This window comes from Denticeps clupeoides, chromosome 10 (genome assembly GCF_900700375.1).
Source record: "Denticeps clupeoides chromosome 10, fDenClu1.1, whole genome shotgun sequence".
Classification (NCBI taxonomy): Eukaryota; Metazoa; Chordata; class Actinopteri; order Clupeiformes; family Denticipitidae; genus Denticeps; species Denticeps clupeoides.
Window position 1 is genome coordinate 2,656,223 of NC_041716.1, and position 25,195 is coordinate 2,681,417.

Consider the following 25,195-nt stretch of genomic DNA (forward strand, 5'->3'; position numbering starts at 1 on the left):
GTATTGACTCTGATGCTCTTCTGTCCCTTGCCCAAGGCTTATTATTGTCATCGCATAAGATGCATTCAGCGATTAAAACCGAAGCGCCGTTCGGCCGCGCTCGGCGCCGTTCGGCTCGGCTCGGCCGGCCGGTCACGTGCTCAGCGCCGGCCCCCTTTGTCGGCCGCGGCCCTCGTTAGCGCCATTTTGTCCGCACACTGTGGTGATTGGGTTTTGGAGAGCTGCACTGGAACCAATCAGAGGGGAACCGGACAGCGGAGGAACGGTAAAAGGGTGCGCGGCTCGGGAGGGGATGGCGGCTGACAGCGCGGATTGGTTTGTCGCTGGCCAACCAAATGAGTAATTCGGATAAATGCAGGAATCGGAGCGACAACGCGCCGTTTACGAGCGGCTGGTTTAGGGAAACTGCAACAGAAGACGCGGCGCGTTCAGCTATTGTTTGGGTGGCGACGACGGTTCGCTGTTTAAAAAAAAAAATCCCCAAACAAAACGTATATAGTCGCGCATTTTACCCCGAGCTCGCCAACCAGCTATGGCGACGTAACAATCTATGTGGTCGGGATTCCAGCAGTTAAATAAACCAGCACAGTAAATAAACTAGCAGTAAACTGGAAATGGCTGTTTGTTACGTCTGGCTCGTTTGGCTGAACACTGAGCTCCAATTTCAAAGCGCCGAAAGCAAACCAGGTCGTCATTCGCGTTGGATCGCCGCAATTCTCATAGAACGCCGATTGCAGAACCGTTTTATCGACATTTTATTCATGCGCACGTCCGACTCTTTTCAATAAAAGCAAATAATTGCACATTGACCCGAATTATTCTGTGTTGCCAGATTGGGTAGTTTTGAATTAAAAAGAATTCTGGCATTTTCTTCAGAATGGGTTAAAAGCAACAACCTTCTTATTTAATTGTGCTGCAATAAATGGTAGGGGCAGTTGAAAACATATTTGATTACTTCGGCCTGGCTATGTGTGTGTGTTTTTTTTTTTTTTTGGTTTGCTTAAACAATCATGCACCTGGCAACCTCGGACATGCGCTAGCATTAGCCTTTCAACCGAGCCAAGTGTTCATTGTTCAAAATTCTGGTTACTTAACTTTAATACGTGTCCCTGTCTTTAGCTTTTTTTAATGCTAAATTTTCAAGGCAAACCAAACCCACTGCGAGTGGATGAGGTAGCCGTGATAACACTCAGCTAGTTGCCTGCACTGTTTCATTTCTCGTGTCTTGGTGATGTTTAACACCCGCCTTGTTCACCCTCCAACCACAGGTAAGGGAGGCCTTTTGTTGTGACTGGAAGGAAGGGGCATCATGGAGCAGTTCGCCGCCACCAGCAGCGGGGAGCAGATCGTGGTCCAGACGGCCAATGGGCAGATCCAGCAGCAGGTGGGAGGGCGGGACTTCCGGCTCACCTTTGTTTACGTAGCGACATTCGAACAGAACCAGAGAGGGTTTTAGCGTAAAAGTGTTTTTTTTTTTTTTTTTTTTTCTTCAAAGCCAAGAGGAATTTGTACCAAAAATCTTGCCATTGTCACTATCATAATATTAATTAACATTTTTGTGTCATTTAATGCTGCTTTTGCAGTATTCTAGGTTGGTTTTATGATCCGTAGCCTAGGCAGTCCAGTGCAGTAGTCTTTTATCGTACACGTGTGTTTTGTTCTGGTGCTTTCTTCAGCGTACACGCTGCAGATGGCACCATGTTGAAACATAAAGGGGGTGAGAAAAAAATCTGTGCAAAGTGTGGGCCTTCTGGTTCTTGAACTGCTGCTGTGAACTGGAAGTGAATGGCCCCGCAAGTGGGCGCCAACCTGGTAACGTGCCGTTGTCTTCAGGCGCAGGGCACAGTGACCACTGTGCAGCTGCAGACTGAGACGCCTGTCGCCACGGCGGCAGGCCAGCAAGTGCAAACCCTCCAGGTAGTTGTGTGCAATCTGTCCTGCATGCATGCCATTGTTGCCCAGCATGCTTCAGACGTCTTGTCACCGTGCTGCATGTCTACAGCGACGGACCAAGCCCTTCGCTTTAGGCACGACTGTTGCTGGATCCGCGGCTCTTTGCTCTCCTTGTGGTGGACCTTAAATATTGAGAGCTATTAGGAATACGCTGTTTGTGCAGCTATATGGCGTTTGGTTGGCTGCTGTGTGTGCTGTCTGTTGGCTATGCTGAACATGGTCGAGCAGCAGGCTGTGTTTTTTTTTTTTTTCTTCTTCTGTTATATCATCCCATTTCCCATCGCTGCTGAATGTAGTCGTCTTTTTTTTTTTTTTTGCATTTAACATAACGTCTTAAATATTCAACCAGGCTAATGGCTTCTGTCTGTTTTCCTGCCAGGTCCAAGGGCAACCTCTGATGGTGCAGGTGAGCGGAGGACAGCTCATCACATCCTCGGGGCAACCCATCATGGTGCAGGCCATGTCCGGGGGCCAGGGCCAGACCATCATGCAGGTCCCGGTGTCTGGGGCCCAGGGCCTGCAGCAGGTGAGGTGCATCTCCCAAGCAGCAGTATTACTGTAGCTCAGGCTGGCCAGACCAAATCTAAGAAGGGTTTTCTTATGTAACGTATCCTCCCACAAAAGCTGCCTTTGTCATATTAAGAGGCCATCTCACAGCCTAAGAGTGACATTTACAGGGTACCTACAGAAAGGTTCCTAGAAAAGTCATGGAATTTGAAAAGAGAATTTTCCAGGCCGTGAAAAGTTGTAGAATACGAAATACACATATAAAGTTCTGGAAAAGCAAGTGAAATCTGATTGATACAGGAATGCATAACATAAAGCATATAGTTCCTGTAGCAAAGTTACTTTTCTATGTATAAAACTAGCACAGGTCTGTATTATCTTTGCTGCCTTTACGTAGTGAACCACGTCACGTTGTGCTGCGTGTGTCGCTTCCATGTGTCTCCTTTTAAAACCATGTACATTACTGCTGATTATCTATGCCCGAACTTGATGCGTGTCCATTTCACTCAGGCTGCGCGAACGTAGAGGAAGGAACACTGTCGTTTATGTTGTCCTAAGTTTAGCTTTGCAATTTGCTGGAAATTTGACTCCTGTAATTTTTTTTCTTTTCTTTTCATGTATTTACATATTTAGTCATTGAAAAGTCATGGAAATTCTTTTGTAGAAATATGAAATAAGCCTGCATTTAGTTGATGTGGCAGGTTAATAGTAACATTGCTTGAAATGTTTGAAGGCCACGCCTGTGTTTTTACTCCTCGATGTTGCACCGTGGTTGCTTTCTGTCTCTTGTGTCAAGTCTCGTTCCCTTCTGCGTAGATCCAGCTGGTGCAGCCTGGGCAGATTCAGCTGCAGGGTGGTCAGACCCTTCAGCTGCAGGGTCAGCAGGGCCAGGCTCAGCAGATCATCATCCAGCAGCCCCAGACGGCCATCACCGCCGGGCAGAACCAGGTCGGGCTCTTCTAACAGCCTCGGTACCTCGGTGTGATGCTCATTATTTCACTCTCATCACTAATGTAAAAAACTTCTGTAGGGACAGCAGATCACCGTGCAGGGACAACAAGTAGCTCAGACGGCGGAAGGCCAGACCATCGTTTACCAGCCGGTTAATGCAGATGGTACAGTGCTGCAACAAGGTATGTATCATTTTTTGCTTTTATATCGGTCTTGGTGCAGAATTACAGCCACTTTGATCCAGTCCCACAATGAGGATTTCCCAGGGCGCGCCTTTTCGGTGTCTGTAGCTTTAAATGGTAATGAGATGGAGAGCAGCCTACAGAACTTGAGGGATGTTTGGGCCAGACAGGAAGTAGTGTCTGCTTTTTTCAAGAAAAAATCTAATTAACCCACGTAAACTTTTGAAGCCATGACGGTCAATGGAGAATGTTTTAGGTAGGAAATTCTCTGGGTGGAAAAGGATGAGAAACGGGAGGTAACCTTTCCCCTTATGACATCATAAGGGGACAAATTCCAGATCCGACCGTCTGAGTTGCCGCTCTCTGAAAGGTGAAGCAGAATGACCAAAGCACTCTTTACACCTGTCGCCATTTCTAGCCACTGCAGGACCCTAGGCAGACTAGGGGAACTCGTATTAATGTTAAATAATCTCACAAAGTCACATTTTCATGATCGGGGACCTTTTAATGAAAAGTATTATGGATAAATTAGGAATTATAAAGAAATTAAAATAATTGTGTTTTTTTTTTTTGAACACAGGGATGATCACTATCCCAGCTGGAACCTTGGCTGGCACTCAGATTGTGCAGGCAGGGGGCGCCAGCACCTCTACCACCAATAGCCAGGGCACGGTGACAGTCACTCTGCCTGTCTCAGGCAACATGGTCAGTCCTGGTGGAATGGTCATGGTAAGACCCCCGAGCGAGGTATCTTGAGCATCTTTTTATCTCTCCTTTCAAACTCACCAGAGGTGGGGCTGGCATGGACGTTTATACACACTAAACATCATTTTGCTAGTTTAGAAGTGGTACCGACTGCGATTCACCTTCTTGCACAGAGGCTTTTTTGGGGTTGTAGGGTGTTCGATTAATAAATAAAAATAAAAAAAATTAATCCAGAATTTTTTTTTTTTTTTTAATGTGACATTGCTTGAATGCTTGAGTCCTAATGAAATCCACTCTTCCTTGTTGTGCTCAGATGGTACCGGGCGGTGGGACTGTACCCACCATCCAGAGAATCCCCTTGCCAGGGGCCGAGATGCTAGAAGAGGAGCCTCTGTACGTGAACGCCAAGCAGTACCACCGCATTCTCAAGAGGCGGCAGGCCCGCGCCAAGCTGGAAGCTGAGGGCAAGATTCCCAAAGAGCGCAAGGTGGGGGGGTGGGAGGCCGACCAAAGCGTTGAACCTGAACTCCTCCGCGTATGACCGTTGGTGACTCGTTCTTTGCTTTTGGCAGAAATACCTCCACGAGTCACGCCACCGGCACGCCATGCAGCGCAAGCGAGGGGACGGCGGCCGCTTCTTCTCACCCAAAGAGAAAGAGGAGATGGCTCTGGCGGCCATGCAGGTGAGAAACCAGCAGCAGCAGCAGCAGACTTGCATTGTGAAGAAGGAAGATTCCCACGTGGCCCTGGACCTCTGCTCCCAGTGGATACGTCAGGCCGGCCTATCGGTGGCTCCGCCTGCTCAGCAACGCTCCCTCTAACCAGGCCTTCTGGTGCTGCTGTGTGTCTTGTAAATGTTTCTGAAGGTCAGGAGGTGTCGGACGCCATCGTGCCACATCTTCTTTCGCTGCTATTGACCTAAACCAGGGTCCTGTTGTTATATAGTTTTAGCCATGAGCTGTGCGAGACTCCTGCCGGTTGTAAATGCTGAAAGAACACCCACCCCCCTTTTTCTTTCTTTTTGGTATCTTTTATGTAAATGAATTAAAATATTTGCATAATTTTCTATATAAACCTGTGTGTTTTTGTTCACGCCACTGTTCTCCGGCTTGCCTTGTTTTATGCTTTTTTTTTATTATGAAGGCAGCCGTCATGCTGGGGTGGCTTGAATTCTTCTCAAAGGTCTTTACGGGGCAGCAACTCTTAGTCTTGATGTACTGCTGCTTTTGCCTCTTTCTTCTGCTTTTCTATTTATGGCGATGATGCTATTTATATTCACTATTTTGCAGGCCTGTAAAAATGAAACGTCCGCTTCATTTTCAAAACTAACACATGAAATAAATGGCTCAGCAGAGGCAACAACGTTTTGTAGGTTCTGGATTATTATTATTAGAACTTTTTGTGGGGGGTGCAAAAGAGCTGAGCCGCACAATTCACTTTTCATGCTCTCCTTGGAACTTTTGTTTCTTATATTTTCCCATCATGCACCTTGTTTGTAAAGATTGATTAAAATGTCTTGACATGGTGTAAAGGTTGCTCATGTAACATTCATATTTTGTACAAGAGGAAGTAAACGTTGAATGAAGATTCCATATCTGCATGTTAATGTGGGTGATCAGTGAAAGGGAACTTATGAAGAGATGATCTGAAACTGTTGTATTATTTGACTGTAGGAGCAGCAGGAACAGGCGCAGGCCGCAGACGAGACCGTGGCCCAGATGATCCGCGTTTCATAGCGGCGGCATCGTGTCACCACACCTGACCAAACCCCCCCCCCCCGCCCAGACACCAGCACTGCCGTCCCCCTGGCCGCCCTGGTCCCTGTAGCCACTGTCCATATCCGACTATCCCCTCCCCCGACACACACATAGCACCGTCTTCCAGATCTGGTGAAGCAGCGGGCTGAGCGTCTGATTGGTGGAGGGGGGCTGCTTCAACAAAGCAGACAAAGCTGGGACATCTGTCTGTTCTGTAGAGGAGGAAGACAGGATTGGAACAAGATGGGACTGTCGGGATTTTTAAAAGTTATTACCACGTGTACGTCTTGGTTTTATTTTCTTTGGACCCTTAGTTTTTATGATTTGTTAAATGTGACTTGTTCAAAGCTGCCCTCTCTGTAAATATGATATTTTCACTGATGTTGTTTGTGTGTGTGTGTGTGTGTGTGTGTGTGTTGTATTGTGCATTGTACTAATGAACTGGATATGAACCCTGGAAATAAGAGTCGATTCCCAAGGAACATTCTTGTTTTTCAAAATTCATCTCTGTAGATGTGAGGTAACCATCAGGTTCATGTGTATGTGTCTGCACATCACCGACTGCAACTGAACATGAGGGAAAACAACTGAGTAGATATTAGCAATATTATGTACACTTTAAAAGCTATTTTAATTCAAACTAGAGTTGGGGGAACATTTTTGTCCTTTGTACCATCGCTCTGCCAACTCGCCATGGTGCATCCTGGTTCCATGCACAGGACTTTATGGCAGGAGAAAGCAGTCAGAGATTGCATTTTATTCAAAGCTTTATTTTGCAAAGGAATGAGACAATCTTTTGCAGATTATATATAGTTGTATACTCTCCGTTTCAACTGAATTGTAGACATCTGTCTGCAAAGTGGTTTCTTTTCCTTAAAATGGCCACCTTGACCTCCTTATGCTGCGAGGCCGTAAAGCTGAGATACCTGCAGGTCACACTGAGCTGAATCCTGGGGTCACGGGGAACAAAATACTTCCTATGCCCCCCAGCCTGATGGCTCAGTAACATTTAATTCACCAGTAATATTCACCGGTCACTTGGTAAGAGTAAGCAAGTGGCTAAAGTCTCACACTGCCCCATATTATTATTATTTTTTAAAGAACCAAAGCAGACAGATAGAAGGTTAATAAGAAAGAAACAAGACACACATATACATACATACACATAGAGGTGAGTTCCCAGAGGTGTTTAGCACGAAACCATCTGGATTGGGTTCAGGTCCGGTGACTGGAGGCCAGGTCTCCACTTTTTGTTAAGTACATAACTCCACATGTGTTCATTCATGGTTTTGAGGCCTTCAGTGAGAATGTACTTATGTAAATATTAATGAAAATAAAGAAAACACGTTGAATGGGAAGGTGTGTCCAAACTTTTGGCCTGTACTGTGTGTGTGTGTGTGTGTGTGTGTGTGTGTGTGTGTGTGTGTGTGTGTGTGTGTATATATATATATATATATATATATATATATATAGTGTCTTATTTCATATATAAGAGTTTATATGTAGAATTTTAAATAAATGTAGCAATGTGTAATAGATATGCAGCGTGAGTAATAGTTGACTGTTGAAAAACAGCGATTGGCTCGTGTTCGCGTAGGCCCCGCCCACTCCCCGCCCACTTCCCGCCCACATGTCCAGGTAGCGCTGCCGCTGCTGGACGTTTCGTGCGCAGTGAGGACGACAGCTGAGCGCTCGGCTGTCCGCGGACGTCACATCCACACAAACACCGTCCGACCTGATCTTTTTTCTTTTTTTTTTTTTACACATTATCCACGTATTCCTCAGCGGCCGTTCGCATGTCCCTGCTGCGGGCTTGAAGGACGGAGCTCTCAGGTCGTCGGACGCCCGCGATCCCGCCGCGACCCAGTCGCGATGTCCGAGCCGATCGGGGACGGGAAGTTGGAGATGAAGCAGGCCACCAAAGAGGTGAAGGAGAGCGAGAACGTGGCGGAGAAATACTCGGCGATGAGCGTGGAGATGAGCGTGGGAGACCCGCCCGCCGCCTTCACTGCGGTCCCCACGCACAAATCTGTCAAGAAGGTAGGACTGTCGCCGACTAATAAAACAAAGTTCGTCTTTATGGTTTAATTCTCAACACTATTTCCTCGCTGATTCATCATTTATGTCTGCATGTGGCTGCCTTTTCAAATATGTGAAGGAGGTCGAAAGAAATATATTTTTGTATCCCTCAGGTGATCAGGACTTTATTCTGTATGAGAAAAAGGCACAAAAAGAACACATTACCATATATAGTATATTATACTATACCCCAATTTACTACACTGTACTGTACAATGTACTGTGCAACTACTATACTATAATACACTGTACTGTACTATACTGTGGTTACATAGTAAACATAGCAGTGAACGTTTTACCATACCATATAGTATACTATACTATACTATACTATACTATACTATACATTTGCTATGAAGACAGTATTCACACTCTTGGCTGCTATACCATGCCATACCATACACTATACTATACTATACAATACTATATGTTTGCATGCCATGGTTATGTTGCAAACATAGCAGTGAACTTTTGACACTCTTTGGCTTCTCTCAGCCATGTTTCTATTAACGAGGATCTCAGTATCTTGTAAATGTCTCCTGAACGTAGGCATGTCTAGAGGTTTGGGTTCCTATTTTATGCATTTCTGAATTCTAAATATATTCAGTTGTCTTTTTCAGTAATTTCAGATAAACTGGGATTTGGCCATAAGCATCTATAAGATTTGAGCATTCATGGCGGATTAAATTCTGAGTGTGATTTCATTAACTTCTTCCCAGATGACATTTTCGCCCGCAGATTATCTCAGAACATTCTGGGTCGTGCACTTTCTCCCCAGGGGGAATGAAGCTTGCGCCATTTTAGACTTGAAACTGAATTAGCAGCTTGTTCAGGACTTACATTTACATTACAGCATTTACCAGACGCCCTTATCCAGAGCGACTTACAGCGAGTTACAGGGACAGTCCCCCCCTGGAGACACTCAGGGTTAAGTGTCCTGCTCAGGGACACAATGGTAGTAAGTGGGGTTTGAACCTGGGACTTCTGGTTCATAGGCGAGTGTGTTACACACTAGGCTACTACCTAGTTGTAGCTACTTCTTACCTAGTTCACTGCTATGTTTACACACAGGACTTCACAGGTTAATGGAAGCACAAACCTCCCCCGTCCCGTTCCCACACACACCGTTCCCGCCTTCAATAAGTCCAGGGTTACACAATTCACCATGGGAGGCGTAACCGTAAATTGTTCTTCAAGCTCATTTCTCTCTACGAACTGCAGACAAATGAGAAGCGACTCTTTTCTCTTTTGAACATGGGCTGCATAGTTTATATATGATAAAAATTTTCATGACCCTGGTCATGATTTGAGGATCCTTATGATGAAAACGGTGCATGACCTTTGCAGCCACTTTAGAAGGGGCAGCGGTGCACCTGTCATGGCCGCCCACTGCTCACCAAGGGTGATGGTTTAAATGCAGAGGACACATTTCACTTTGTCACGGTGTGCTGTGCTGCAGTGTTTCACAATGACAATCACTGCACTTTCACTTAGTAGGTGTAAAGGTGAGTGGTTACGGGTTTATGAGCCACATGAGGTCATCATGCATCAGTGGTCAGTGTCGGACCCCCACTGACCAGAGGCGAGTGAGTTATTGATTCCCAAGGGTGCCAGTCCTCCCATAAATTCTCTCTCATTGTTCTTAAATTTTCATGACATCACTTGCGTCATCTCATATGTGGTTATTCCAATCGAGGGGGAAAAAAATCCGAGCGGCCTCTGCAAGCTCGCGTAGATTTATATGTCTGGGTGGAGTTTCCATGTTCTCTTAGTGCCGGGAGTCCCCCTGGGAACGTCGGTTTCCTTCCATAGTTCGATGACGTGTGTGTGTGTGTGTGCATTTGCATCTTTTAAGTGGCCCCATGTGATTGTGTTCCTCTCTGATTCGAGGCTTGTTACGATTCCCATGACCCCAGTGAGCCGAAGGTGGCAACACGTGTTCCGCCTTCAGAATTCTGCGCAGCCTGCATCATTCGTTGCGCGTGGGCGGCCGTTAGGGTTTGCGCCGTATGCTTGCCGCGGTGCCAGATTGTGCATTTCTCAGCCCAGTGGGCTTTGGTGTGAGATCAGCCCTGTGTGACCCACGGTCAAAGTCATTTCGGTAACACGGCAGTAGCAACAAACCGAGAAGTGTGGCACTTCCTTGACTTTTCAGGATTAGTCATGACGCGCGGCTTTGGCTGCGCCGTCCCCGCTCCGGGCCAGAGCGCAGCGGAGGTTTCCACTTTGACCTTTTATCCCATCAGTCATCTACCTGTTACTCGTACTCTTGCATATACATTGGAATGAATATATATATATATATACCGTTATTGTATAAACTATATATATACCATATATTGTGTGTGTGATTGTATAGATAATATATATATATTTTTTAAAAATGCAAATCCCTGCCTCATTCCTTGAGGGTTTTCTTAGGTCTGTTCTAATCCTGAGGCCGGTGGGCTTCCCGTAAGGAACAGAGTCAAGGCCTAAGACCTTCTTATGAGTGGGGATTTTTCGCGGGGGATTTCTGGGACCATTTTGATCAAATGGAATGTAGAAGGTTTTTTAGTAAAACACCCTTTGCAGCAATTCGGCTCTCTGTCTGGGAATATTTACATATTTTCACCTGGTCTGCTGTTTTTTCCAGGCCTGGCATCACAGGTAGTCGCTCCGTGTCTGCCACCAGTGGGAGAATAAGTGGTTTAGTGGCTGAAGGTTTCTCCCTCTCTTATCCATGAGGCAGGGAACACCCATGGCTCAGGCCTGGCCGGCTCTCGGAGGTGCTGTGTTGGAGACCGGGGTGGGGGCAGGGAGGGAATATTTTTAGCCGGGACTCAGGACGGAGCTGCGCTGGATGCTGTGGGTTTCTCTCGGTTCATGGAAACAGGCTTAAGGCCGCTCTGATTCCTTTTTTATTAGTGAAACGAGCCAAGCTCAGCGGGTCCTGGTTAACTAGGGGTCAGAGGGCACGGACGCGGCTGCTTATTCGTGCAGAAAAACGAAAGAGAAATGCATTCTCCGGTCCCCTCATGAACCAGTAACCAGGCATGGCGCCATGAAGCGGCGAGGCTTTAGGGTAATTAGGGAACAGGTCGGTGTCATCACTGGCGTATGCGGATATGAAAATTCCCACTTCTACCTGTGGCAGAGATTAATTTTATTTTTAAATTAATGACAAAATAGTCGTAATAATAATTCATAAACATTTTATAGTGCAATATGTATTTTTTTATGTCTAAAATGCAATGTATGTAACATTACTATTATTATTAAACATATATTTAAAATCATATTTAAAATATTTTAGAATTTCAATGTTCTCAATCCCATTTTCAATAGCCCTGAATACCTCAGTATTTCTGTTGTTATCTCGATATATGTTTGATAAAAATGATAGTAAGAATATTTGTATCTAATGAATCTAAACAGTATATGATTGTCTTTTAATATTTTTTTTATTGGCATGGTCTTAGACCAAAGACAGAGATATAAAAAACTACCTTTTGGTAGTGTGATGGTTAAAAAGTGAAAGTATGAATAATGCACCATGCGGGGATATTTAACCTCCTGACCTTCGAGTAGTGAACCATCTCATCAGCGGAGCATCTTGTTGTGTTGAGAGGAGACATAAAAACCAGACCACGACGGAACATCCCTTAATGATCCATGAACAGCATTGTTTCTGACTAATGCAAAACGAATAAACTCAATCAGCATTTGGATATAACAAGAAAATGAGCGTTTAGTATGTATGACAGTAAACACAATATTTAAACTGCTGAAACGTGTCTTTCCAACATGAATGGGGCTCCAGATGAGAGGCAGGAAAGTTCTGCTGTGCTCTGATGAAAATGGGAGGATGCTCTGCATGCTCCGTTTACACACTTTGCTTCTGATATGGAGCATCGTAACCTCCATTCTGGGCTGAAATCAGGAGATTTTATTGTTCTGAATGGTGCCGCAGTGGAGTATAGTAAGCTGGAAATCAGTAGAATATACACTACCACAGTGGTGGAGAGTAACGAAGTAAATGTAATTTACTTGTATTTACACTTTTTACTTTTACTCCAGTACATTTCAATGTCAAAAATCACTACTTTTTCAAAATGCAGTCGTTCCATTTTTACTAAGATGCGGAGTGATGCACCGCATTCCGCATCTCCCGCGATCAAAGGACACGACCAGTGTTGCCAGAAATGATGACGTATCGTACCAGCATTTTAAAATGATCGTATTTTCAGAAAGATTATCGTACGCCCACAATTTCCATTCTGACGTTGCTCAGAAAATCTACTTCAATAACACATCATAGTCTTATTATTTTTCACGTGTTTTGTTCTATAATGTAAAAAAATGTGTTTATGTTAGAATTAAAAAATGCAACTGATATAACGTATGGGTTAGGATAAGTAAATACTCGATACAAAAAAAATATATTGTTCATATAGGTACATTGCAGGAAGGTTTTTGTATGATGTGATATGATGTGTGTAACTGTAAGTACTGTTTCAAGCTATATTTTAAATGTCATGTCTGACTATTGGAGTCTGGAATCTAAATTTGATTGTCCAAAATTCTGAGTTGTAAGACACCATGTTATTCGATAACGGTGATGTAAGTAATACAACGTGACCACGTTCCATTCCTCTGGCAGATCCAATTTGCCAAGCCAGAGGAGAAGCAGGAGTTCAGCCGGTTCCCACGAAAACCGGACGCCGCTCTCTGTCCCGGTCCATTTCCCAGTCCCTCCACTGACAGCTACAGCTCAGGTGAGACGGAGTCGTCCGTCAATCATCCGATGGCTGAGACGCCAGTCTCACAGTCTCTGTGCTGAATCCACAGCGGCCTCATACACGGACAGCTCTGACGACGAGACGTCTCCGCGGGAGAAGGCCAGGTCAACTCCAAGGGCAACAGCGACTTCTGCGTGAAGAACATCAAGCAGGCTGAGTTTGGCCGCCGTGAGATTGACATTGCCGAACAAGGTGCATTGCAGCCCCTTACCCACCTTAAAGGGACAGTCTGGTGAAATCCGAGGTTTTTATTGGCTAATCACATTTTATTTTTCTGCTCACTGGCCCTACAAGAAACGGCTCCATCAAACACCAGATGTGGTTTTAGATTCTTTCCGTCACTTAATGCTTCCCTTGAGTCAAAGAGACACAACAAGAACAAAAGCAGCCGGTATCCTGAAGAAGAGTTTAAAATCTGTCAAGACAGACATCAGTGGGGCAGTGGTGGCCTAGCGGTTAAGGAAGTGGTCCCGTAATCAGAAGGTTGCAGGTTCAAATCCCGATCCGCCAAGGTGCCACTGAGCAAAGCACCGTCCCACACACACTGCTCCCCGGGCGCCTGTCATGGCTGCCCACCGCTCACTCAGGGTGATGGGTTAAATGCAGAGGACAAATTTCACTGTGTGCACTGTGTGCTGTGCTGCTGTGTATCACATGTGACAATCACTACACTTTTACTTTTTATCATTAAATATCATGTTTCCTTCTTGTTTTATGTAAATCCTGAGAACGCCTTAACCCCACAATACAGGCCTGGACCCCACGCATGGCGCTAAGTAGAATTGTTCAGCTTAGATGCATTGTCGGGGCGTTCAGGCTGCGAGGGATCCATCAGGCTGGTAAGGTGCAGGCTCGTCCCTCTCTCGGCCCCCTCCACGCTGCGCTGCCTGCTGCCAGTTTCCACTCACAGATAAACCCAGACAAACTCTCCATCCAGAGAGCCGTGGTTTATTCTTAGAACCGCAAGATTCTGCCGGATCTTGCCGGCCGAAGCGTCTGTTAAACGGAGACACCTTTATTAGATGGGTGATAAATGTCCCAGGTTTTTTTTTTTTTGTGTGTTCGTCTTGTGGAAAGATGGATGCTGCACTTATAAAAGATCTTTTGTTCCTTTGGTGTTGAGATGATGATGATGATGATGATGTTGGAGTCGCTCCAGTATCTTAGATGTGTTGTTCCGTTGGATTGATACGTGATGACTGAATTTGTGTTCCCGCCATCAGACATGTCAGCCGCTGATGTCCCTGAGGAAGAGGGCGCAGAGCGAGAAGCCCCTCGCAGGGGCCAAGTGGTGGGCTGCACCCACATCACTGCTCAGACTGCCGTAGGTTTCACTGCTTTTCCGTAGAGACACGCCCAGTCTGAGACGAAATTCCTGCCGCTAAATGAGACGTAGAGAGAAGGGGAGGGACTCAAACCCCACTTACTACCATTGTGTCCCTGACAAGACACTTAACCCTGAATGTCACCAGGGAGGCACTGTCCCTGTCACTACTGATTGCAAGTCGCTCTGGATAAGGGCGTCTGGTAAATAGGAAGTAGGATGTGTGAGAGCTGTCAATCAAGCTTCCTCCCATTTTAAAAATAGTTTAAAAAAAATCTTCTTGCTGTCAGAAATACTTACACACCAAACAAGTAGAAGGCAATAATTTCTTATGCTACGTCTTGTAATACTGCCATGAAAGTAATTCCCTAAAACATTTACATTTAGAGTATATATCAGACGCCCTTATTCCAGAGCGACTTACAATTAGTATTTACAGAGTTACAGGCACAAGTCCCCCCCCTGGAGCAATTTAGGGTTAAGTGTCTTGCTCAGGGACACAGTCATAGTAAGTGGATTTGAACCCGGGTCTTCTGTTTCATAGGCGAGTGTGTTACCCACTAGGGCTACTACCAACCAGTAGTAGCAGCCTACCACCAGTAGCCCCACTACCACCTAAACTGACACAGGACCGTGTGGACACTAGTGGAGCGCTGTCTTCACTAGTTTAGCGAGGTCTGTATCATTGTTGTCTACATGTTTAGTTAAATTTTATTCTTGCTCCTGCCTGGTGTCGCTTGTTAGCCCAGTTTGTCATTGTTGCACGCGTGCACATACATGTCACCTATGCAAAGTTGTTTACATTGTCCACATGTAGCACCAGGTTCCGGAGAAACATCATTTTGTTTCACTATGTACCGCCTAACATGTATGTAGCGGAAATGACAATAAAAATCAACTTCAACTTCGGTGTAAATAAAACACCGCAGCTGCCATGAGAATAGGCCCCCCGCCTATTTCAGAGGTGGTTGGGCAGTGGTCCCTTTGGTCATAAACCTTCTGTTGATGAACGTGCACCCTCATAGCGTTTGGTCCTATTTTGATTATTTGTCTCAGGTCCTAGTTGAGACGCTGGTGGCCTTGGGCGCTCAGTGTCGATGGACTGCGTGCAACATCTACTCCACTCAGACGAGTGTGGCGGGGCTGCGCTGGCGGAGCTGGGTAGGAAGCCCCCTGCACAGGCTGGAATGAACAGACGTCCGTCTGCTTAGTCCTTCGTGTTGCAACCCTCTTCTAAGTGGTCTGCATCACCGTCAGGAAGCTTGTTCTATGTTTGTAGAGTACAGTCCCTGGTGGAACCACGCCTTCTTACAATATTGTAAACTATCTTTTTCATTTCTTGGGTGTAGGTAAGAGAGTGAGTGTTCATTGTTAATGAAACACATGGGAATGGGCGGGGCTAAAAAGTACATTTAATTTTAATTAAATTTAAATATTTTCATGGCTAATGGTTTAAGTGACTGTGTTTTTTTTTTCATTGGTTTTGTTCTAGGTGTGTGGCGGTTTTTTGCATGGAAGGGGGAATCCGAGGATGACTTCTGGTGGTGCATCGACCGCTGTGTCAACATGGAGGGCTGGCAGCCCAACATGGTTCTGCTTTCGCTTTAACCTTACAAACATCACATACGCAACTGAGGTCTCTTCGTTCTTGCATTCATAATTTTTTCTGTCTGACCCCGCGCCCTAGATTTTGGATGATGGTGGTGACCTCTACCCCACTGGAATCTATAAGAAGTATCCCAGCGTGTTTAAGAAGGCCCGGGGCATCGTAGAAGAGAGCGTCACTGTGAGTCCACAGGTCATCTGAGTTTAGTGTGTTTTTATAAAGCGGTAGGGCTTTCTGGAACCAGCAAATTGTTTTAGACAGTAGATGCCTATAGATGCCTGTACAAGTACAGCGAGTTCACATTCAGGGCAAACAAGCAGATGCACAATTCAACAAAGATAAGTGGAATATAACGTAAATGATGATTGAGCAAAAAAAGTAAAGAGGTGTCATATTGCACAAACAGTTATTGCATATGCGTCCCAAGACACATGGAATGAGGTTGTTTTATATACCATTTCATTTCACTAATATGATCAGGTCCACAATTATGTAAATTCAAGCACTCTGTGGCAAAAAAACGTGTAAGGAAACTATCAATGAAAGGGTCAAAAGGATTAAATCCCTTTTGGGAGTATTATACACAGTATAAAATATGCCATCAAAATTTTGATGCGACCTTGTTACTACTTCCATTGCCGACCGGCCCATTCCGGAACGATGCCTTTTACCAAAGCTGTAGTGTGTCAGGCACTCCCTAATGCAGAATTTGTTTTCTAGGCTGTACCAGTTGTCCAAGGCTGGGAAGCTGGTGTCCCAGCAATGAATGTCAATGACTCGGTCACCAAGCAGAAGTTCGACAACCTCTACTGCTGCCGAGAGTCCATCTTGGACGGGTAAGGAGCGTCTGTATATATATCCATGTGCGGTGTTCCACAGGAATGATGGAACGTCAATTTATTACAACTCCGCAGTCTGAAGAGGACCACCGACATCATGTTCGGTGGGAAGCAAGTTGTGGTCTGTGGTTACGGTGAGGTGTGTAAAGGATTATTTTGTTGAAAATAATTGCACTGCATAAGGTATCTTGTTATATTAATTCTCCTGGGAGGCCTTTTAATCTGAAGGACCACTGTGACCCTGTTGCCATGGCAGCCGTGGTGAGAGTGTGTCATTTGTCCTGCAGGTGGGGGAAGGGCTGCTGCACGGCTCTGAAAGCCCCCTCGGAGCCGTAGTGTACGTCACGAGATCGATCCGATCTGCGCTCTGCAGGCATGGTGAGATACTCGTCCCCCGTCCCCCGAGTCATCGCTCGTCCCCCGCGCCAGCACAACACACTCATGCCTCAGGTTTTTTTTTTAATAACAGCATGGATGGATTCCGGGTGATGAAGCTGAATGAGGTCATACGGCAAGTTGACATGGTCATAACCTGCACAGGTAGCGCTGCGCACCCCGAAGGACTCGATGACACCCCAGTCTCTGTGTACAGACCCACATTTGGGGGCTGGGCATTTGATGTTATTACAGTATTAAAAAGAAATTAATTTAAAAACATGAAGTATCACTCTAATATTCTGTTCTGTAGATATTCTCGAAATGAAAACACACATTTTTTGATCATGTTAAATTGTAACAGCTATTAAACTAAAACTGTTTAGCATTATTTTACATTATTTTTTCATATACGGTGGAATGTATATATTATACGTAATATAACGTCCACGCAATATTTAATGGTGTGGACGTTCCTTTTGGTTGCTGGATCTCCCGTGTTGTTTTAAGGCACGACGAGGCGCTTTCTGAATTTAAATGCGACTCCATTGTTATTCCGTGCACAGGCAATAAAAACGTGGTTACCAGAGAGCAGCTGGACAACATGAAGAATGGCTGCATGTCTGCAACATGGGCCACTCCAACACCGAGATTGATGTGGTGAGCGTGTATTTGTGCCGTCCTGACGGAGGGGGTGTGATGTGAGTTAGCGTAAGAGCTGGAAGCGGCTGTTCAGGATTATTGCACTCCAGTGTTATTTCTGGCCCGTAGCTCATTTGCATATGTGGGCAGTGGCTATAAATAGAATTCCAGTTCTATGTAGAATTGTCATGTTCTTGTTTTCGCACAATAATGTAAATACATCCCAAAATTACATGTCCTGTTATGTTCAAAATATGGTTTGATCAACTAATGAACTGAATGGAGAATTGCTGTAAACACAAAGCACATTTTAGTGCCAAATATTCAAATGAGTGTTCACCATCATTTACCCAAAGCTAATTGTTGTTTGTCATTAAAGGTCAGCTCATTTTTAAAGCACTTCAGCAACCAGTCGATCGCAAACAGTTCATTTGAACGTCCAGTATCCAGTGGGATACAGGGTGACTGTATTAGCAGAGAAACACAGCATTTACACAGCATTTACCCAGACGCCCTTATCCAGAGCGACTTACAATCAGTAGTGAACAGGAACGTCCCCCCCCCTGGAGACACTCAGGGTTAAGTGTCCTGCTCAGGGACATGATGGTAGTCATGATGGTAGTAAGTGGGGTTTGAAACCTGGGTCTTCTGCGTTATAGGCGAGTGTGTTACCCACTAGTCTACCACCACCCTGCAGAAAACAGTCTTGTCACACTCATTAACAGTCACATGTCACATGACAAAAGATCATTAAAAGAAGCTGCACATTGCGTTCTTAAATACAAATGAAATGTAAAAAAAAGGAAAGTCCAGTTATATTCCATAAGTGCAAAGTTATATACATATATAGAGACGAGATTGCAAAAAAGACAAAGTGCTAATGGACATTGTGCACCGACCCATAATACAAACCAGACGCAGCAAATATGATAATATATCAGTGTACGAGTATATTTAGGATATACAGTATATACAGTTTATAAAATGATATGATACTAATAATATTAATAGTAATAATATGATAGTATGATCATGATAATAATAATGAAACAGCAGCACAGTGTGAGTGCAGTTCCAAGGTGCAGTGTACAGTACAATACTCGGCGTGTGTGTTCCTCGTCCCCAGGCCAGCTTGCGCACCCCTGAGCTCACATGGGAGAGAGTCCGCTCTCAGGTGGACCACATCATCTGGCCTGACGGCAAGAGGATAGTCTGCTTGCTGAAGTACGTCGAAGTACCTCAGTCGCCCACACTTCTCAATTTCTTCTCAAAGCAAGTCTTTATACAAAAATTTGACGTTTTATTATTTATATTGATTTTTCCTTTTTTGTCAGGGGTCGGCTATTGAACCTCAGTTGTTCTACAGTGCCTTCATTTGTGTTGGTCCATCACAGCAACGACGCACGGTGGGTAGCGTCATTCTTACACTACATAAATGTTTTGTTGAGACGCATAAATATGTTTACCGATGTAAAAAGTACTATTTTGCATGCATTGACCATATTTGCTGTACCTTCTTTAAGGCGCTGGCCTTGATAGAACTGTACAACGCTCCCGAGGGACGATATAAGCAAGATGTCTACTGCTGCCCAAAAAGATGGGTAAGAATTTCTGCCGCATTTGTTTCTTTCCTGCAGCAGTGAGACAAAGCCCCTTGTTCCCCACAGATGAGTATGTGGCCAGCTTGCATCTGCTTAACTTCGATGCCCACTTGACGACGGAGCTGACAGACGAACAGGCCAAGTACATGGGGCTGAATAAGAATGGCCCATTCAAGCCTAATTATTACAGGTACTAATGGGTACTAATGCTCTGCATCAGCCTAGAAAGAGATACAGGTGTATCTTACTATTTCTTTTATACACCACAGATATTAATGTGCATGGAAGACAGCCGACTTCATCAGAAAATATATATTCTTGGAGTAATTATTATGATTTTTGCATTTGAGGCATGTAATTTTTAGAAAATTGACTAACTGAAAGTCCACACTGTACTGACCATTCGTAGCTGCTAGATGCTTTTATTATGTGCTTGGAAACACATTTGAAATGTTTTTTTTTACTTATTATTATTAGAACTGTTTTTATCATCATTGAATGTAGTCTGTCTGTTGATTATTTAATATGGTGCCAAATGCTGGCTACACGACTGGAGGGGAATGTACAGTGCGACTGGTTTGATGTCTGATCCCGAATTCAAAGTAACAAATGTGGAACAAATGGGAATGGCGCATGCAAGTTCCTTTATTTAACGGCTAAAAAGAGTACAACTGGCATGTACTCTACTCTACTCTAGTACTCTGTATTAAATTGCCCTCATTTCTTAAGCGTACTACGTCTCGACTAGTAGGCGGACATAACTTTATTAGTTCCAGTTCTGGAATTCCCTTCTCATTGGACCTGGGAACAAACGAGTGATAGATGGAGATAGATCACATCACAAATATACCTGCGTTGTTTCCCCCAGTATCGCTTACTCAAACTACAGTAATATTGATTTTAATATCACTGTAAGTCATGCCTTATGGGTATCCTGTAAAAGGTCATTTATTAAATAGAATCAATAATTTCTGTAAATGCTGTTAGTAAATCTACTATAATTAATCTGTGACTGTCTGTACTGTTTTATATGTCCTATAATTGTGTTGTTCTCTGTAGTTCGCTTTATCTTTACTGTAAAATATAACTAAAAATAAATAAAAAATTATGTTCTCTCTGGACAATTCTTTCCCATTTTCATATTCTACTGTGTCTTTTCCTTCGTTTTCATGTGTTACTATGCTGTTTAACGTGAACAGCGCTGCCGTCGGCTTCTATAACTGTCGGCCTCCAGAAAGTTCACATTCGCTTCAGCAGCTTCTGAACGCTGATGTCACGGCAACGAGAGTTCGAGACGTTCTGGAAACATCTCAGACACTATGAGGAGCTGAACATTCGAGCCTTGTGAGACACCAAAATGCACAAGTCCAAATCCACGACGTTGTGCTTGTCGGTTGCTCCAGAAGAATCCACAGGAGTCAGAACTTCTCCTTTAGCAGAGATCTGATTAAGTGCAACAGTTCAAATGTTATCTTACTGTACATGTACAATGACAATAAAGGTTATTGTCTTATGTAACTGTGCAAGCTGCCACTTTGGTGGGAGAAACATCTGACAATGTGCATGGATGTGGCTCCACTTTCTCTGGGCGTCGAGACCGCAGGAGGGGTCGTGACACCACTGAAAATCTGTAATCCTGTCATCTCATTTACATTTACGGCATTTATCAGACGCCCTTATCCAGAGCGACTTACAATGAATAGTTACAGGGGACAGTCCCCCCTGGAGCAATTTAGGGATAAGTGTCTTGCTCAGGGACACAATGGTAGTAAGCGGGATTTGAACCTGGGCCTTCTGGTTCATAGGCGAGTGTGTTACCCACTAGGCTACTACCACCTCCAAACCGTCCCGGGGAGGAATGCCTTCAGGAAGCTTTGGAGCCCGGGCATTGTCTGAATCTCAAGGGCCAACCATTGAACAGGTGTTTTCAAGACAAAAAAAATGTAAATAGTCACTAGACTCATAAATGGATATGCAAATGAATGAATCGCAATATTTCATTTTTCAGTATCACATTAAAAATGAAAAACACATACCAAACAAACAAACCTCATCCAAGATGTTGCATAATGCATAATATAATAAAAAAAAGCTAATAATACCTCTGACTTTTTATGACCGTATCCTGGAGAAAATAAAAAAAGATAAAAAAAAAAAAACATACTAAAATAAAATAAAAGCTAATAATACCTCCAAGTATTTATGACCATATCCTGGATAAATTGTCTGACCACCTTCTCCAGTGGCAGAACGACACATAATTGAAGCAACCTCATGTACTTGGCACATCACACCACATGGAGACCATGGAAACTCTACACCATATTCTGGTATAATTTTAACGCAGGTCCACATTGCATGAAGAAATGTACCTTACACTTGCAATAAGGTTAGAAGCATTTTCTGCTAAGAACAGGAGTAAGACATCCAGGAATCCCACAATGTCAGTTCCACGTTTGCAGTAGAGGGCATGTACCTCCTTCATGTTCTACTCTGGAGGTGTTTCAGAAATGTTGAGATTGTAGAATAAAAAGATGATTCAATATTTCTTTAATGATTGCTATTTCTCGATGGCTCTAGTGGGATATGAATGCATAATTCTTAGTCATTTCATCCTCGTAATATACTCTGTAACCTCAGGACTGGGTGGAGTTGACCTTGGGAAGAAGGGAGTGACCAGCATCCTTTCCTCTCTATTTCCCCCACTTGTGGGATCATCCTATCTTACACTTTTAACGTGAGGTGCATCAGAGATCCCGCTAGATGGCGGTATAGCCCCATTTCACGCACCATCATCATCATCATCCTCACCATCGTCACCGAGAGGCTATTGACTTTCATCAGTAGTGACATTTATTTCACGCATACGATCCAGATTAGCGTCAAATAGACGTAGAAGTGGCATAATTCATAATTCGTAATTCATATTCATTTCAAGACACGAAAATAATAACGTGAACAAACTTTTAATTTAACGATGGTGGAATATTAAGGTTCTTACGTGTACTTTTAAAAGTATTTCACTTTAGAAACACAACAAAAGAACACCGTGTGCGAATTCATCGCGGATTTAATCTAGAAACCCAGGCGCGATAAAAAACGCAGCAGGAAGGCGGCGAGTAAGGAGTTAACCTCGGACCAGCCCCCCCCCTGGGCCGTGTCGCCTGGCTGTGGTGGCGAGGCGGGGGTCAGCGACAGATCTCCTGCCTCCGGAGCCACGTTCCTCTCCGAGGTGCCGCGGGTGTCGCCGACGCGTAATTACGCGCGCCCGGGATGAGATAAGCGGCGGCGGCGGCGGCGACGCGCGGCAGCTCGGCGCGCCTGGGCGTGTGGGACCGTCGGCGTCCGCGACAACAGGTGGTTCGGGTGCACGTCCATGCGGTTCCGGGCGCACGGCGGAGCGCGTAACGGGGATGATCAGCTCGGTGTGCGTGTCGTCTTACCGCGGCCGCAAGTCGGGCAACAAACCTCCGTCTAAATCATGTCTGAAGGAGGAGATGGCGAGGGGCGAAGACGCGGACAAGGTCGTCATCAACGTCGGCGGAACGCGCCACGAGACCTACAAGAGCACCCTGAGGACTCTGCCGGGCACCCGGCTGGCCTGGCTGGCGGACCCCGACGCCCAGACGCCCTCGGGCGTCGAGGCGGGCGTCCCCGGCGAGTTCTTCTTCGACAGACACCCGGGCATCTTCGCCTACGTGCTGAACTACTACCGCACCGGCAAGCTGCACTGCCCTGCGGACGTGTGCGGCCCGCTGTTCGAGGAGGAGCTGGCTTTCTGGGGCATCGACGAGACCGACGTGGAGCCCTGCTGCTGGATGACCTACCGGCAGCACCGCGACGCGGAGGAAGCGCTGGACATCTTCGAGCCGCCGGACCCGGACGAGGCGGACGACGACCGGGAGCTTCCCCGGCGCTTCGGCATCGAGGACTGCCCCGATCGCGCCAAAGGCTGCTTCGAAGTCTGCCAACCAAAGATATGGGCGCTTTTCGAAGATCCGTACTCGTCCCGAGCGGCCAGGGTAAGTGTTGCGTGGAGAACGCAACAGGTGCGCAACGCTCCGCAGGACACTCGCTGTGCGTTATAACGTCCCGTTGTTCAGCCAAAACCAACCCTGCATCGTTCCAACATGTTTATGCGCATTAACAAAGTCCAGTTAAACTCGAAATACGCACTGGCAGTGAATTCTACGAATGCATCATATTCTGCGTATTACGTGCGAGGCACAGCTGAGCCCCATCGTGCCTTTGGGCATCTGTCTCCCCGCCGGCTTAAATCCAAAATTCAAACATTATTTGTCACTTACACGGTCACACGCGGTCTGATATGCAGTGAAACGCATGTGCGACCGCTGTTGACCTCAAATATGCAAATATTCCAAATATGAACAAATGTTACATAAAACGTGTGTAACAAGTGGGGTGAATGTGTGCAGATGTCTGGGGTCCAGACGTGTTCGGAAATGCTGGAGTGTATTAGTGTTCTGTCCTTACCCGTAATTAAAGGAGACAGAGGACGTCGTGGAGTCTTCATTTTAGAGGCCCTATAAGAGTCCAACGTGGACCGCTCTGCTGGCCGTAATAAGTGTCCTAAACTCCGGCCGTGTCCAGATTGTGCCTGGATGAGAGTAAATAAGAGTGTGAGCCAGAGCCAGACTGCCGGCCACCGCCAACAGTGCCAGCTTGCCAGGGCTGCACATTTCACCACACCCTCGGGCTTCGGTCCTTAAAGACGTACCAGTGACTTGTGCCATTATTAGCATTATTAGTGCGCAACAAATGAGCAGCACCGGCAGCACCGTCTGAAGCTCCAAGGTTTTCCAAGCGTGTGTGCAGCTGCCAGCTTTATCAAACAGTGGAATAGTGCTGCCTGGATCCACGTGAACTACTCCAGACACCAGGCTCCCCCATTTTCTAAATTACCACAAGTCGTTTGATAAAAGGATTTTCAGCTCTTTAGCGGGCCGGCATGTTTGACAGTCGCCTCCGCTGGTGTGCTGAGGGTGAGAATCCGTTTGAATCTTTCTGAAGGATTGTGCACTCCGGAGCCAAACACAATGGTTAGTTGAAGCCTAACAATCTGCCCTTTCCATAATGTTCATGAAAATGATGAGATACACAGCAAGCACAGCACACGGTGACACAACGAAATGTGTCCTCTGCTTCTAACCCATCACCCTCGGTGAGCAGTGGGCAGCCATGACAGGCGCCCGGGGAGCAGTGTGTGGGGAAGGTGTTTTGCTCAGTGGCACCTCAGTGGCACATTGGCAGCTCGGGATTTGAACTGGCAACCTTCTGATTACGGGGCCATTTCCTTTCCTGATTTGCCATAACTAATGCAACCACTAATCAATATAATTCAATGTTTTTTGGCTCCTGACTGTTCAAATACCTGAAAATGAGAATGTAAATTGGAGGTTTTTAGGAAATGTTGTTATAATATGGTGTTTCAAACTTTAACATTACTAAATCACTTTATAAGTCCCCTATTATGAACATTTCCCTTTTTGAGATTATATAACATAATAATACATTGTCTATGATCCTGCAGATGCAGGAAGCTCAGACGATTGGATCTGGAATTTGTCCCCTTATGATGTCATAAGCGGAAAGGTTACCTCCCGTTTTTCATGCTTTTTCTGCCCAGAGGATTTCCCACTGCTCCCCTAAAACATTTTCTCCACGACCGTCATGGCATCCAAATGTGCGAAGCATTGCAGTTGCTCGGTGATTGGATGTAACAATACAATGGTGGGCCAGTGGTGGCCTAGTGGTTAAGGAAGTGGCTCCAAAATCAGAAGGTTGCTGGTTCAAATCCCGATTTGCCAAGGTACCACTGAGGTGCCACTGAGCAAAGCACCGTCCCCACACTGCTCCCCGGGCACCTGTCATG

The 25,195-nt window shown here is 45.4% G+C and overlaps 1 protein-coding gene and 2 pseudogenes across 8 annotated transcripts; all 3 read left to right on the forward strand.

The window, feature by feature from the left end:
* The first annotated feature begins 162 nt into the window (after positions 1-162).
* LOC114798793 (nuclear transcription factor Y subunit alpha-like) lies at positions 163-7,301 on the forward strand. 8 transcript variants are annotated; one of them, XM_028994752.1, is made up of 10 exons: positions 163-265; positions 1,269-1,384; positions 1,834-1,920; positions 2,333-2,479; positions 3,277-3,408; positions 3,491-3,593; positions 4,174-4,340; positions 4,612-4,785; positions 4,871-4,981; positions 5,972-7,301. In XM_028994752.1, exons 2-10 carry the CDS (start codon positions 1,310-1,312, stop codon positions 6,032-6,034), a joined length of 1,059 nt encoding a protein of 352 aa, XP_028850585.1. In that variant the 5' UTR covers positions 163-265; positions 1,269-1,309; the 3' UTR covers positions 6,035-7,301. The 8 variants fall into 8 exon arrangements, with proteins under 8 accessions (XP_028850585.1, XP_028850590.1, XP_028850589.1 ...); XM_028994757.1 differs by having other exon boundaries at positions 4,174-4,322; XM_028994756.1 differs by having other exon boundaries at positions 1,834-1,917.
* A 440-nt stretch (positions 7,302-7,741) lies between these two features.
* On the forward strand, positions 7,742-19,499 carry LOC114798789 (S-adenosylhomocysteine hydrolase-like protein 1; annotated as a pseudogene).
* Positions 19,500-22,586: 3,087 nt separating this feature from the next.
* Positions 22,587-23,390, forward strand: LOC114798002 (potassium voltage-gated channel subfamily C member 4 pseudogene; annotated as a pseudogene).
* The last annotated feature ends 1,805 nt before the right edge of the window (positions 23,391-25,195 follow it).